Source organism: Populus nigra, chromosome 16, assembly GCF_951802175.1.
Source record: "Populus nigra chromosome 16, ddPopNigr1.1, whole genome shotgun sequence".
In the NCBI taxonomy this organism is placed as follows: domain Eukaryota; kingdom Viridiplantae; phylum Streptophyta; class Magnoliopsida; order Malpighiales; family Salicaceae; genus Populus; species Populus nigra.
Genome location: NC_084867.1, coordinates 10,996,600 through 11,010,852, shown reverse-complemented (window position 1 = coordinate 11,010,852; position 14,253 = coordinate 10,996,600). Strand labels below are relative to the sequence as shown.

General features: G+C 34.8%; 3 protein-coding genes across 5 annotated transcripts; 2 read left to right on the top strand and 1 right to left on the bottom strand.

Moving 5' to 3' along the window:
* The first annotated feature begins 1,327 nt into the window (after positions 1–1,327).
* On the top strand, positions 1,328–4,129 carry LOC133676085 (O-fucosyltransferase 37). The gene is made up of 6 exons (XM_062097658.1): positions 1,328–2,068; positions 2,432–2,600; positions 2,934–3,023; positions 3,129–3,412; positions 3,491–3,749; positions 3,908–4,129. Exons 1-6 carry the CDS (start codon positions 1,413–1,415, stop codon positions 4,127–4,129), a joined length of 1,680 nt encoding a protein of 559 aa, XP_061953642.1. The 5' UTR covers positions 1,328–1,412.
* A 697-nt stretch (positions 4,130–4,826) lies between these two features.
* Positions 4,827–6,850, top strand: LOC133675193 (mitochondrial pyruvate carrier 1). 2 transcript variants are annotated; one of them, XM_062096484.1, is made up of 5 exons: positions 4,827–4,935; positions 5,396–5,520; positions 5,645–5,699; positions 5,781–5,916; positions 6,575–6,850. In XM_062096484.1, exons 1-5 carry the CDS (start codon positions 4,851–4,853, stop codon positions 6,615–6,617), a joined length of 444 nt encoding a protein of 147 aa, XP_061952468.1. In that variant the 5' UTR covers positions 4,827–4,850; the 3' UTR covers positions 6,618–6,850. The 2 variants fall into 2 exon arrangements, with proteins under 2 accessions (XP_061952468.1, XP_061952469.1); XM_062096485.1 differs by having other exon boundaries at positions 4,843–4,935; positions 5,388–5,520.
* Positions 6,851–7,206: 356 nt separating this feature from the next.
* On the bottom strand, positions 7,207–12,491 carry LOC133675192 (uncharacterized). 2 transcript variants are annotated; one of them, XM_062096481.1, is made up of 12 exons: positions 12,299–12,488; positions 12,094–12,206; positions 11,852–11,881; positions 11,605–11,732; positions 11,318–11,497; positions 11,160–11,223; positions 10,942–11,049; positions 10,328–10,481; positions 9,430–9,519; positions 9,237–9,292; positions 8,866–8,923; positions 7,207–7,693 (listed from the first exon to the last, which is right to left on the bottom strand). In XM_062096481.1, the coding sequence occupies exons 1-12, from the start codon at positions 12,378–12,380 to the stop codon at positions 7,482–7,484; spliced, it is 1,275 nt and encodes a 424-aa protein (XP_061952465.1). In that variant the 5' UTR covers positions 12,381–12,488; the 3' UTR covers positions 7,207–7,481. The 2 variants fall into 2 exon arrangements, with proteins under 2 accessions (XP_061952465.1, XP_061952466.1); XM_062096482.1 differs by having other exon boundaries at positions 7,615–8,923; positions 12,299–12,491.
* Between the last annotated feature and the right edge of the window lie 1,762 nt (positions 12,492–14,253).

The window sequence follows — 14,253 nt, the reverse complement described above, 5'->3', positions numbered from 1 at the left end:
CCAACCCAACCCACCCATATCTACCAAGTTGTTTAGCTTGATTTTTTTATTTTTATGGTATTAACCCCGAGGGTCATCTACTCGTCTTTCACACCAAAATTCATTGAATCTTTGCATATTTGAATATTTTTGAATTAATATGGATGGAATTGTGAAAATTTTTGATTAAATTTGTGATTTCTACGTTGATGATCTGAGTTGAGAAATTCAAGTTTGGTCGTTCCATATTTTTTTACTAAGATTCTGTTTGGGAACGGGATATAAACTGTTTTTAAAAAAAAATTATTTTTTTTTTATTTTATTAAAAAAAATGAGAGTAAAAAGTAGTATGGAATGAAAAAAGAATGAAGGGAGAATTTTTACTCTACAAATATTAATAAACAATAAAATTCAAATTTAGTTTAAACCATTAATATATATACATAAATTATAATGATAACATGTAGCATACAGAATGAAATGTTTTTTTTCCAAGTTTAAAAGAGGAAAGCACTTTCCCCTCTTAAAGCCTTACGCTTTTATTATTATTATTATTATTATTAGAAAACATTCTTTATTCACTTATTTTCTAAAGAGTTGTCAAACAGTTGAAAACTGTGAAAAATAATTTTTCTACAAACAATCAACACATAAAAAGTAGTATATTCTATAAATAAATTGCACATTTTCCTTCTCAATTATATCGCACTATCATATTGAATTTTACCCAAAATTATCCAAGTTTTAATGATCCCAGGTTTTATTACTATACTTGCTTTACAATAATGACCTGTAGTCAAAAGTAATAATGAAAGTTACCCTATGCCAAATATAGTTAATTAGTTTCTTTTTTTAATTGTAATAGTTAATAAATTTTAAAAAAACTAGAGGGACCAATTATACAATAGCTAAAATAGATGGGGGGCAAAATAAACTTTTGGAAAACAACTCTAGAACGGCAGATTTTACCCTTCCTTTGCACTTCAATTCTCGGTCTTTAAAGTCAACCCTTTATTCCAAAAAAAAACATACAACTTAGTGCTAATTTAAAATTAAAAGGGTTCGATTATTAAAAAAAATATATTTAAGGGTCAAATTAAAAATTTATAAAAAATCATTATTCTAGTACACCGTGAGTAGATGAAAAAGTGAAAATGGCACAGTAGTTTCCCGCCTTGGTTTCTGTTTATTGACTACTGTAGGCCTACTCTGCCCGCGAAAATTAACAGAATCTAACTACCCACTAACAGAATGACGAAAAGACCCCTTTCATAGTCTTCTCAATCCCGCAATAAATAGGAGGCGTCTTCGTCTTTTAACCACAGTTTTCCCACTCCTGTAACTGATTCAAGAATCACAAGAAGAAGTCACCCAAATCAAACAAGGCGCAAAATATTCCAAGTTGCCAAGAAATTAGCACAAGCAGAGCTTCAATGGCGAAATCAAGAAACATCAAGAACCCAATCTTTACACTGACCCCATCACCAGTTTATCACTTGCTCTCTGCCTCTCCATTCACTTCTCTTCTTTTCTCTCCCAAGAAAAGCCCGAGGAACTACAACAAACTCTTGACACCACCAACTCTATGCTTAATTTCACTTCTTGTTTCCTTGACTCTCTTTGGAGTTTCCATTCTTGGCTTCACATCCAATTCTCATGATTCACTTCCATGCTCTCTAAACTCTCCATCTTCTCTTTCATTTCCTTCTATGTCCATTTCGTCAATGCTTTTGACCTCCCTTTCTTCTGTTGTTCCCAAGAATGTGGAAGATGAGCCAAGAATGGCAAAGAGTTTAATGGCGCCATTACCACTGCAGCCCGTTACTGGCAATTTGTCAAAAGAGGAGAAAGAGTTTTGGGAGCAACCGGATGGAGAAGGGTACAAGCCATGCTTGGATTTTAGTCTCAAGTATCGAAAGGCATCTGCGAGAATTTCAAAGGAGAGAAGGAGGTTCTTGGTGGTGGTAGCCTCCGGGGGGTTGAACCAGCAGAGGAATCAGATTGTTGATGCTGTTGTCATTGCAAGAATTCTTGAAGCAGCTTTGGTTGTTCCTGTTTTGCAGGTTAATCCAATTTGGGGCGATGAGAGGTAACTTGGAGAATGTTCAGGATTTCTGTGTTGTATATTTCCTTAGGACATTGTTGATTTTAATGAGACATTGAGGGTTATCTTCTCTCTTTGTCTATTATGTGACTGTCATTTCTTGATTTTTTTCACTGAAGCATTCTTTGTTTATGGATTTCTCTCAAATACCAAGCATCTGGGTTGTGTTTTCTTCTCTTCAAAAGATTCTTTATATCCTCATGAATGTATTTTCAGTGATAATGATATATCTGCAACTGTTATTATAGGGCATTAGTTTCTCTAATACTTGATCACGCAGTTTTGAACTCTGATGAATCTAAAATGTACGGGTTGTCCTATGATTCTGTCTGTTTTCCAAAATTTCAGTGAATTCTCGGAGATTTTCAATGTTGAGCATTTCAAGAGAGTTTTACGAGCTGATGTACGAATTGTATCGTCCCTTCCCTCCACACATTTGATGTCAAGGCAGTCCATTGAAAACCAAATTCCTTATGATGTTTCACCATATTGGATTCGTGCCAGGTTCTCCAGACTGGTAAGGGCAGAGTATAGCTCTTGGTGTGCTATTCATTTTGTTAACGAAAAAAATAATTGCCTAGCCCTTCATTACTGTACTAAATCTTGATAGCTTAGTTTCAAATTTGAAACAGCTATGGGTTTAAGAGGTTGAATCAGAAGTTTATGCTGGAATAGATGCCAAGATTTTGTGCATTTTCTAGTTTAGAATGAATATGTATCTACAATTGAAATTGTTAAGATAGCAGAATAACAATCTGTAGTATACCTTTGAGGTTGTTTACAAACACTTCTTCAGGCTCTCAGTAGAGAGACAATTTTCTTTTCTAATGCTTTTTAATGGTTTCTGTAGCTGAATGAAGAAGGCCTTCTTATACTAAAAGCATTAGACTCCAAACTTTCCAAGAATCTCCCCCCCGATCTGCAGAAGCTGCGATGCAAGGTAATGGTCACACCATTGAATTCCCATCAGGTAGAAAATTCTGAACCATAAGTACCACTGAAACTGCCATATTTTTCTTCAAGGGAAATGTCTTGTGAATTGCAGGTAGCTTTCCATGCATTGAGATTTGCGGCACCAATACAGGATCTCGGGAACAGGCTTTCAAAGAGAATGTGGATTGAAGGTCCGTATATTGCCCTCCATCTCAGGTTAGAGAAGGATATCTGGGTCAGAAGTGGATGTCTCAGCAGTTTAGGCCCAGAATATGACAAAATCATCGCCAGATCACGGGAGTCTCAACCTGAATACCTTACAGGAAGGTTGAACATGAACCATGTCCGGCGAAGACTTGCTGGCCTATGTCCCCTTAGTGCACTAGAAATTGCAAGGTAAAAACTGCCAACATAAGTTTGAAGTCTAAAGGGAACTTCGTTTTCAGACTATAATCGGAGACAGAGTTACTGCAGGTTTTTAAAGGCTTTAGGAGCACCAAGCACTGCTCGAATATACATTGCTGGAGGAGAGCCATTTGGTGGCAGCCTGGCTCTGCAACCACTGATTGCCGAATTCCCAAACGTAATAACAAAGGAGATATTGGCAAGAGGAGGTGAACTGTCACCATTTATCAAGAAGGCCTCAGCTCTGGCTGCTATAGACTACATCATCTCATTAAGCAGCAATGTCTTTATACCTTCCCATGGAGGAAACTTCGGTCGAGTCATGCAGGTAAGCGGCTGCAAAACTTGATGCAAATAATTCCATAAAGAAATACCAAACTGAATTTCACTTAACCTGGCTGACATCATTTGTCTGCTACTATTTTTAGCCACCTAAAGCAGACTTGAGGGTAGTTAACATCTGTTTTTCTGTATTCAACTTCACAGGGTCACCGTGCTTATGCTGGTCATAAGAAACACATAAGGCCTAACAAGCGAGCCATGCTTCCTGTATTCGAAAACTCCACCTTCGAATTCGGAAGCATCATCAGGACGCTGCACAAGAAATCTCAGGGCCAACCTGAGCCGAGGACTAACAAGAGAGACCGAGATGTGATTGCATATCCAGTTCCTGAATGTATGTGCAAGCACCGAACACCAATTTTTTGAGCTAATCAACAAGTAGACTGATGTTGTTGTATGCCAATTGTAATAGCATTGTACTTTTTCCTTGTTTCCACATGTACACCAACTCGTGTATTACCATTTTGTCCATACTAAATTTTCGTGAAAACCAAGCTCCACTTTCACCTATATTTTGATATTTGTTTGTAATTTAGTCCTTCTTTTAGTTTTTCATGTCCATTTAATTGGTTTTCTTTTTCCTGATAAGTTTGCTAGATATATACAATGGCAAGAATCATATAAAAAAACATATTATCACTCCCAAAAAAGAAAAAGAAATTGAAAATAAGAGCTTGAAGTACAAAAATATCAAAAAAATGAATCTTATAAATAAACCGTTATTGATACGTTATTATGTTAAATAAAGGACGTCATGCAAAGACTTGATTTATGATTTCAAAACTAAATGGACTAACATGAAAAATCGTATAAGAAATGGACTAAATATAATTTACTCAAAATAAAGCGGACTTCCTCTGTCCCTTATTGACTTTTCAAAGTCAAGATAACTTGATTTTCTAAAAAAACACGTCAGCTTTAAAAATTTTAGTTTTTCTTAAAAAGTTATTTTTTTAAATATTTTTAGATTATTTTAATATATTCAATATTAAAAATAAAAAAAAATTATTATTTTAAAATAATTAAGTAAAAATTATTTGAAAATCGATGAAGCAACCGCTAAACACCCTTATATTATTACTATTCAATGCCCAAACGTCTCTCTCTCTCACACTCTCTCTCTCATTTTGCTTCTCCGATCATCTTCAGCTTCTTTGGCGATCTTCTTTCTGGTACGCTTTCTTATGCTCACTCTTTAAATTTAAAATACATTTACGGATTTATTAACTACTGATAAATCACCTTTAGCTCTACCGATTACTCCATTTATGTTTTTTATGTGATGTTTCTTAATCATTGGATTTTTGCATGATTTATGCCAAAGTTCTATTTTAATCTTAATATTACAAGAGATTCTGATTTAATCACGTACTTTTGATGTGAAGTTTGTGTTAGAGTGGATTTTTTTATATATTTTTTAAGAAAATATTTGTATAATTTTAGGGACACCATTTTGGTGCTCTTTGTAAATCTAGGGTAGTATAGTTATGATTTTTTTTTTTATCAGTTTGATTGTGCGGCCGAATAGGGTTTGATAATATGATGTTCTCTGTGTAGTTATTTTTTACTCCGCATTTGTTGTGTTGGATTGTCTGAATTATTATTTTTGTTGTTGATTTGCAAGTATTGCAGAGGTTTTTGGGGGGAAGCAGTTGTTTTCAATGGCTGCTTACTTCAGAACATTCTTGAACAGTCCCGTTGGTCCGAAGACAACTCACTTTTGGGGACCTGTTGCCAACTGGGGACTTGTTACTGCTGTATGTTTACTATTTTTTTTTTCCAGTTTTGATTATACAGATATCCCTTTCATATAAGTTTTATGTTCATACAAGATTTTAATGCTTTGTGAATTGTAATGATAGTATCTGATCTATTGAACAGGGGTTGGTGGATATAAAAAAACCCCCAGAAATGATTTCAGGAAATATGACGGGAGGTAAAGGAATTTCTGGTGTTGAATTTCTATGACTTGTAGTGTGGATGGTTGAGGTTCTAATATTTGTTAATGGTGCTTCAGCTATGTGTGTTTGCTCGGCATTGCTTATGAGGTTTGCGTGGATGGTACAGCCTCGAAACTATCTACTTCTAGCATGCCATGCTTCAAATGAGACTGTGCAGCTCTATCAATTGTCCCGTTGGGCAAAGGGTCAGGGGTGAGTAACTTTGCTTGTGATTTCTACTGAATTAATCTGTTCTTAATAGCAATGTATCTTCCCATGTTCTAGTATTGCGTGGAGTCAGGAGTCATATTAGAAAAAACGAACACAACGATTCCCTCAATTATGGTCTGGCAGGAGCAGGGCCCTTGAGGGGAAAATTTAGTAAAAATGTTTTCTCCTTTTTGGCTATAGCATTTTTTCCAGAAGTGGAGTCAAAATATGTTTCCTGGTCTAATAAGTAAAGACATTCACCGTTCCATGAAACAATGACCCCTTCAAGAAATTGACAGTTTTTTTCTATTTTAATAAAAGATTTTCTTAAATTGAGATCAGATGATGCAATACTATTGACTTTGCATATTCTACTACCAATGGTAGTTTGATCTGCCAAGTCAACCTTGTGTTGGAGGAGAGGAGCCTCACGGGACAACGAAGGGATGGTTTAAATTCAGGCTTGATGATACTTTCATTTCTCTGTACTGAACTGTTATACCTTTCGAAATATGTCCTATGCTTAACACTTTTATAGTGCTATATTGTATGAACTGGATTTCTCACCAGTAGGCGTTTATTCTTATCTTCATTTTCCATCTTTAGCTGGTACATGTAGATATTCCAAGGTATAACTCTATTTGTTTATTTTTTCTTGTAGGTACTTGCCATCGGAGAAAAAGGAGGAAACTAGATCTCAGTAACTTGATGCAACTGCTTTTGCTGCCCTGTTTCCAGTTAATTTTATCGTCATTTCTGAAGAAATTTGTTGTGATTTCATGTTTCGAATCCCCTGGATCAACGTTGTTACCACATGTATAACCATGCAGCAGCTTGTTTATCTTGGTTTTCACCCCACAAGCCATGGTGCAGATTTGACCTTTTTGTCTATGATGCACTGGTCGGGAGGGATAATAAAATTATGGTTCATAAATCATTTACGCGTTCGAAACCATTAGTTAGCTTTTGTAGTTCCAGCAATTCATTTCGAGAGATCTTGAACCAGGGATAGCTCGAGCGGAGCAATATTTTCTAGACCTGTCAGGTCTCCCCCCTGCCCATATTTTGTTTCATCGTTTATGTACCAAAATTGTTTTTGTTGGCCATGATCGATTCCCGCTGAGGAAGCACTCTGGGTTGCTCGAGACATGTTATAATTGTTTCGATTTCTTATCAACAAATCAAAATAATCTGAATTTATAAAAAAAATTAATTTAAAATATAAAATATAAAAAGTATTTTTTTTTAAAGGCCAAAACAAATACTCATACTAGAATATATAAAATTGCAGCCTTACAAAGTAAAATCACGGGGCAAAATTGATTAATCATAATGAATTCTCTACAAGGCGAATAAAGAGCTTCGTTTTGCCTCACATTGAGAATTCCTTGTAAAAAGGTCTTTTGCAAAGAATTATGGCGGCCTTGCTTTGCCTCAGTCTCAGAGATGATCTCATTACAATAACGTCTCTACTCGGGGAACTCGCAAGATGCCATGCAGCAGCGGCCATATGATGCTGCTGTCTTCTAGATGGCAACGCGTAATCCCAGCTCTTTACCGTGCTAATCTCAGGCGTCATCGCTATTCTCGCTTTTGAGCTTCCGGCCTTTTTTCTTGGATTTCGTCACCGCGCTTTCTTCATCTTCTTCAGATTTCTTCTTTTTCTCCCTTTTTTCTTTAGATGCTTTCTTTCTTTTCACAGGCAATGTTCCAATCTCAACTTCAGTTTGCATCTCAGTAGTTTGGATCCCATCCACATTCTGTGTTGTTGCCGCAATTTCTGCTAGCACAATAAGGACAATAGTAATCATTGGTCACCGATAGAATAAATATGACTTATGGTTAGCAATAAAGAAAATGCATCACAGTGCTATCAGATAGACAAAGCTCATGTTGAGACCAAGACGCTATTTGTTTGCCGGAATTTTTAATGGGAATTGTATGTGAATCTATGGAAAGTAAATTCTTGAAAATAAATTATTTTTTAATGTAACACGGTATTAAAAAAAAATGAGTTAGAAAATACTTTTATTGGATATGTCATAGAAAACAAACTGAAAAATAACTTATTAATATTTAATTTAATTTTTTCAAATTTCCTAAAATTGACAGAAAAAAAAATGAGAAGGTGAAATTGAAAAAAACTTCTCAATTTTATAAATTATTTTGAATAAAATAAATAGCAATAAAAAAAATATGAATCAAATTTGACACGTGAAAAAAATTGGCGGATAAAATTAAAAAAAGATTTCAAATTCATAAATTAATTCAAATAAAACAAATAGCAATAAAAAAATAAGAATCAAATATGACAAATAAAAAAGTAGAAGAATGATGAGATTAAAAAAAATTCTAATTTCATAAATTATTTCAAACAAATAGCAATCGAAAGAATATGAACCAAATCTGATAAATAAAAAAAGTTGAATGAGGATGAAAGTAAAACAAAAAATCTCATTCTCATACATAAGTTATTTCAAATAAACAAATAGCAATAAAAAAAATCATGACAAAATTTGACAAATAAAAAAGTTGAAAAAGGATGAAATAAAAAAATTCAATATTATAAATTACTTCAAATAAAATAAATAGAAATAAAAAAATAGAGACCAAATCTGAAAAGTATTTTTTATTGACTAACTTTTCTAATGATAAATAAAATTTCAATCTTAATGGCATTCCCAAGAAAGCTTTGGTAAATATTCCCTTCATTGAGCAACACCAATCATCGGAAATCATTAAATTGAAGCAAATCAAACAAGCAATATAGCTCTTTTCCTTTAAGTTTTGCACTCATCCATAATTTATTCATTATCATAGTTATGCAATTGGGTAAACAGTCCATCTAGACTTGTTTATGCACAATCACCCAAGTTTTACGGAGGTCCAGATTAGTACTATTCAAGATATAACTCTACTATCCAAGCCCGTGCAAAGAAAGGGAACACCAACCTTTGTCAACAAAATTGGAATCAAAAACAACATTTGTGAGGTGCTGCTTCAGGAAAACCTGCATCATATTAACATGGTTTGATTAAATGATTGGAATATATAAAAATTGTCAAGTAAAAGCAGGCCATATAAATCAAGTACCCATAACAAATTAAGCCATACGCAACATTCTTATCCTAAATAAATTGGAATGTTTCTAACTCAAATAGTTTTACCATTATGAAGGAACTAACTGAGATAAAAAGAAATCCAAAACAGACATTAAGTCTAATATAATATCATTCTAAATGGAAAAGAGCAAAAAAACAATAAAGAAGTGTAAAGCAGGTAAATTAGATAAAACTTGATAGAATTTAAGCCCAAGAAAATACCGCAGAAAGAAGTTGACGAGTCTTTATATCCCACAACCTCAAATAGCTATCCAAACCTAAGAAAAAGAAAATGATAAGTGGAGAAAAATTTTGGCACCAAAAAAAGGAAGCTGCACATCTAAAGGCACAGGGCACCAAGTCAAATATTTGTCTGTAAGAAGGATAAAACAAAGAAAATTTTCAATATACTCACCACATGATGCTATCACAGGTAGCTCCGGATGCCTAGCCATGGATCTAATACTTCCAGAACACTTCCCTATAAAGCATCCTAATAATTTCCCTGAAAGAAAATGATATATCCAATGTTATCAGTATTATTGGGAAGAAGAAACATTCTGAGGATAAACTTAATCAAGGACAGGAGCAGCAAGTAGGCACCAACACTGGCTTGAGAGCAACAAAATATAGCCCAATCCACAACCATGAAATAGTTACCAAAACAAATGTTTACAGATATATCAAAACATAAAAGAAGAGGATCTAATTAACGGATTCCAGTCATGACAAAACAACCAAACATATTAAAATAATGAATTGAAACAGCCTAATTAGTTCATCGCTGCATGCAGGATGGAGGGCCTGCATGTTCCTTGAGATTAGCTGGGCTCTTAAAGAGTCGTAAGCCCGAAATAGTGTGGCATAAAACTCATGAAATGGCTTGAGCCTATGCTTGCTTTGATTATAATTCAAAACTGGGAGCCATTTGATGGTGTTGACCAGCTTGTCTAAGAAAGAATTCCATGGATACTTTCAAATTATACAAAGAATAATGTATATAAAAGAACCATATTAACACAAACACAAACTGGAATCAATCACAGGTTCCTCATTTTTGCTAAAAAACAAATGTGTATAAAATCATCCACCATAGATTTAAGCATGAGCATTTGTCCTTATGTTTCCATGGTAACAGCCATTTTAAAGGCAGTCATTCACAAGAAACTATTGGATAATCACAAATGAGGCAGTATCTACTCAAGGTGATTTTTTTATGTTACAATCAGAAGTGCAGAATGCAGAAGAAAATAGATATGCATTAAAGTTTGGAAAATACGATTGCTTGTTTTAGTAAAAATAGATGCATGTACCTGTTCGCATGTCAAAGGAAGCAAGGTCACCAGACCCATTTCCTATATAGATCGTATGGCCATCTTGATCTTCAGTGACTGCCTTAATAGCGGTCTCTCTGAAGTCAAATGACAGGACAGGTCTGCGCTGAGCAGAGATATCATATAAACGGACCTGTTAAGTAAACCGCAAATATCAAGTTATATAAGATTGAGGTTGTCTGGAAAACTCTTCAGCTGTTAGTGAATGACTTCTAATTATTCGCAATAACAATTCCTAACATAATATGATTCTAGCAAAAATAGAAACTGTCAAATTCACAAAAAGTTATCTCTAAATCCCTACACTGCTAACTATATCACCATTTTTTGCAGTAACCAGATATATATATATATATATATATATATATATATATATATATATATATATATATATATATATATATAAACTGACACTGGCTCCTCATAACCATGCAAAGTTGCAAAAACAAGAGAGGATGGGTAAGAATGTTTCAGTAGACACATTGTCAGGGAGAATCTACTTAGTTTGCATTGTGACTTTGTGGATGGCGCCCTTACTCTAATACCCTTACTCTAATATTTTTCCAAGGGAGTATTTGCTATGGAAAGATTACCTGATGAATGTTGGTGCCAGCTGCAAATTTACGGTGATCATCATTGCTCAGGAATGTTGTGCATGTAAACCAAGTTGGGGTGAATATTCCAAGGCTATTTTTAGGAGGCTGCACAAAGCAATAATGTTGAAATTGACATGAAGGCAGTTACAAAAATGCTTGTAAATGAATAAGTTTTCTCTCTTGATTTAGATTATTTAACTACAAAAATGGCTCACAGGTTTTGCAGTCCAAATCTTAGTAGAACTCTCAAGGTCCCATAGATTAACTTCAACACCTTTCCTGAATCAGAAAACAAAAAAGCCATCATGCCACTAATGAACATAAACTTCAAGTCTGAATCTTATTTTGTACAGTCACAGATGGAGATACTCACCCTCCAAACACAGCATAATTTTCACTTCCATCCACTTTAGAACACAAGACATTGCCAGAACCACAAACTTTCCACGTCTTTGTTACACTGGTATTGGCCACATCAGCCATCGATTTATCAACTCCAATGGACCTCATGCTTGCATTTCCCTTTGTTGTACAAGTAAGCAAAGCACATGATCTACACAAAATCAACACAACCAATATCAGTAACTACTAGTAGTCATAAATACCAATACCCATAAACTTCAAATAGTTAGACTCTGAAAAAGAAATAGTGGAGAGTACCCAGTTGATCTCTCTCTCTTGAATAAATGCAAACCAGCAATAGCATCATCTTCAGGTTGAACACCATCCTCGACAACATTAGAAAACACAACACGAATTTCCCCATTAAGAGGGTTGAGTACTTCAACCTGTACATTATCCATAACAATAACTAAGCAAAGCTCAAGTGACACTAGAACTACTATTAAGAACCCAAAACTAAACTGCATTCCTTCTTCTACATTCAGAGCTAATAAATTTAACTCACCTCTCCATTTTTCCTTGCAACAGCCAAAAACTGCAAGAAAAAAAAATTACACCCTAGTAAGACAATAACTTTACTACATTTAATAAATGCATAAAGCATCAGTACGTCCACCACCATGTATTGCAAGCATGGTTGTGACACATTAACTCCGCTAAAAAGAAAAACCCAGAAATCAAAACATAGGAAATGGCATATATTTACAAGTTTCAGCTCAAAATATGAAGAAAAGGAGAAACACATACAGGGTCTTTTTTACAGTCATCAATGGAAGCAGCAAGCACGCATTTGGAGGAATCAGGATCACCCCATCTTTCAACAACCTGAGGTATTCCTCTTTCACCACGAGACTCAATCACTATAATCAGATATCAAATATCAAAACAATAAGAATCGAAACCAGTTATTTACTTCAATGAGTTATTTAAAGAGAAATTGATTGTGTATTACCTTTGATGAGACCAAGTGAGTCAAAAGTTAGAGCTCGAAGTGGAGGGCAACCAGGACACTCTAATGTCGTAGTTCGCGGCATTGTTTTACGATATTCAGTTTCACTCTGCCAATACAAACAGGGAGAGGGAAAGAGAGAGAGAGAGAGGATACAAAACCCTAAGCCCCTAATTCTTATTTTGTCTTTGTATTTTGGGTTCCTGACTTTCTGCTTTAGACTTTAGTACCCCTTTACTTTCCTTACCTTTCAAACCAGTCCCTTATTTTTCTATAATTGTCTTCAAACCATTGCATCCATTTGCCAACGGATTTCTTGTAATTGCTTGTTAACAGGAGTGGCAATGGATCCCGTCGGAATGGGTTTTATGTGTACCGGTTCCGATCAAGAATACCCATAATCATCATCCGCTCTGCTCTCGTAGAATGAGTCAAATTAAGTGTTCGACGACGATGACAAACGCCCATTGAGCTCCATGGATGGACGAGAGGAGGTAGATCCAAGTCCCATGTAAATAAGACATATGCATGGACCATAGTTATTAAACCCGGTTTGGGGGTTGGCCCGGTTAAGGGACCGGGTCTCGGGTTTCATAGGTCAACCCGGGTCAACCCGGAAAAATTTAAAAAAAAATAAAATTTTAATATTTCATATGAAAGAATCCATGTAAATATAGATTATATATATTATGAAGTTTAAAAGAATATTTTAAAAAGTTTTTTATTCCACATTAAAAAGATATTATGTTAAGCTTTTAAGTTAAAGTATTTAAACTAAAAACGTTTTTTATCCCACATTGAAAAAATATAACTTTTTCTTTGGAAACATAGAGTATATATACTAATAGGTTTCAAATCTCACATTGAAAAAACATAACTTTTTTCATGGGAACATAGAGTATATATATGAAAGGGCTTCAAATCCCACATTGAAAAGATATTATATTATCCTTTTAAGTTGAAGTATTTAAACCAAAAGGTTTTTTATCCCACATTGAAAAAACATGATTTTTTTCTTGGGAACATAGAGTATATATATACTAATGAGTTTCAAATCCCACATCGGAAAAACATAACTTTTTTCATGAGAACATGAAGTATATTTATGAAAGGGCTTCAAATCTCACATTGAAAAAATATTATATTATGCTTTTAAGTTGAAGTATTTAAACCAAAAGGTTTTTATCCCACATTGAAAAAACATGATTTTTTTCTTGGGAACATAGAGTATATATACTAATGGGTTTCAAATCCCACATTGAAAAAACATGACTTTTTTCTTGAGAACATAGAGTATATATACCAATGGGTTTCAAATTCTACATTTGAAAAAAAAAACCGGGTCTCATCCATGTTAGCACAGGTCGACCCGCCGGGTCGCTCGGGTTTGGCCGGGCTGTTGCCACAGCCGGTCTTTTATTAAACCCGGACCGGTCCAGCCACCGGGTCGACCGGGTCTCGGGTTGACCCGCCGGGCCGGGTTTAATAACTATGGTATGGACTGAATATTTTAGTGGTGTCTTGTTACGCACGCTTAAATTTTGATGCTCTTCCATTGTTAGCACATCATCGGTGATGTTTGATGATCTATTTTAAAATGGAGCAACAAATTGAAGAGTCTTCAAGGGGCGTAGCGTGGTGGTAAATGGTTTAAGATCTGCACACAGGTCTCGAGTTCGAGTCAGGGTGTGCACCTCTTGTAAGAGCCTGGGACAGCCGGGGTTTTACTTACTTACCTAGATCCACAAAGTGCGCTTTCCGGGAAGTGGAGTTTCCTCGAATCCAAAATAAAAAAACAAATTGAAGAGTTTACACTGTTCAGTAGCGACCGGGTTACTGCCCCGCACTGGAAACGTGGATTAAAAAAAATCCTTGATTAACATGTTAAATTAGTGATTTAAAAACCTTTTAAAAATAAAATTGGAACCAATTAATTCAATGAAAACTGAAACAAGCAA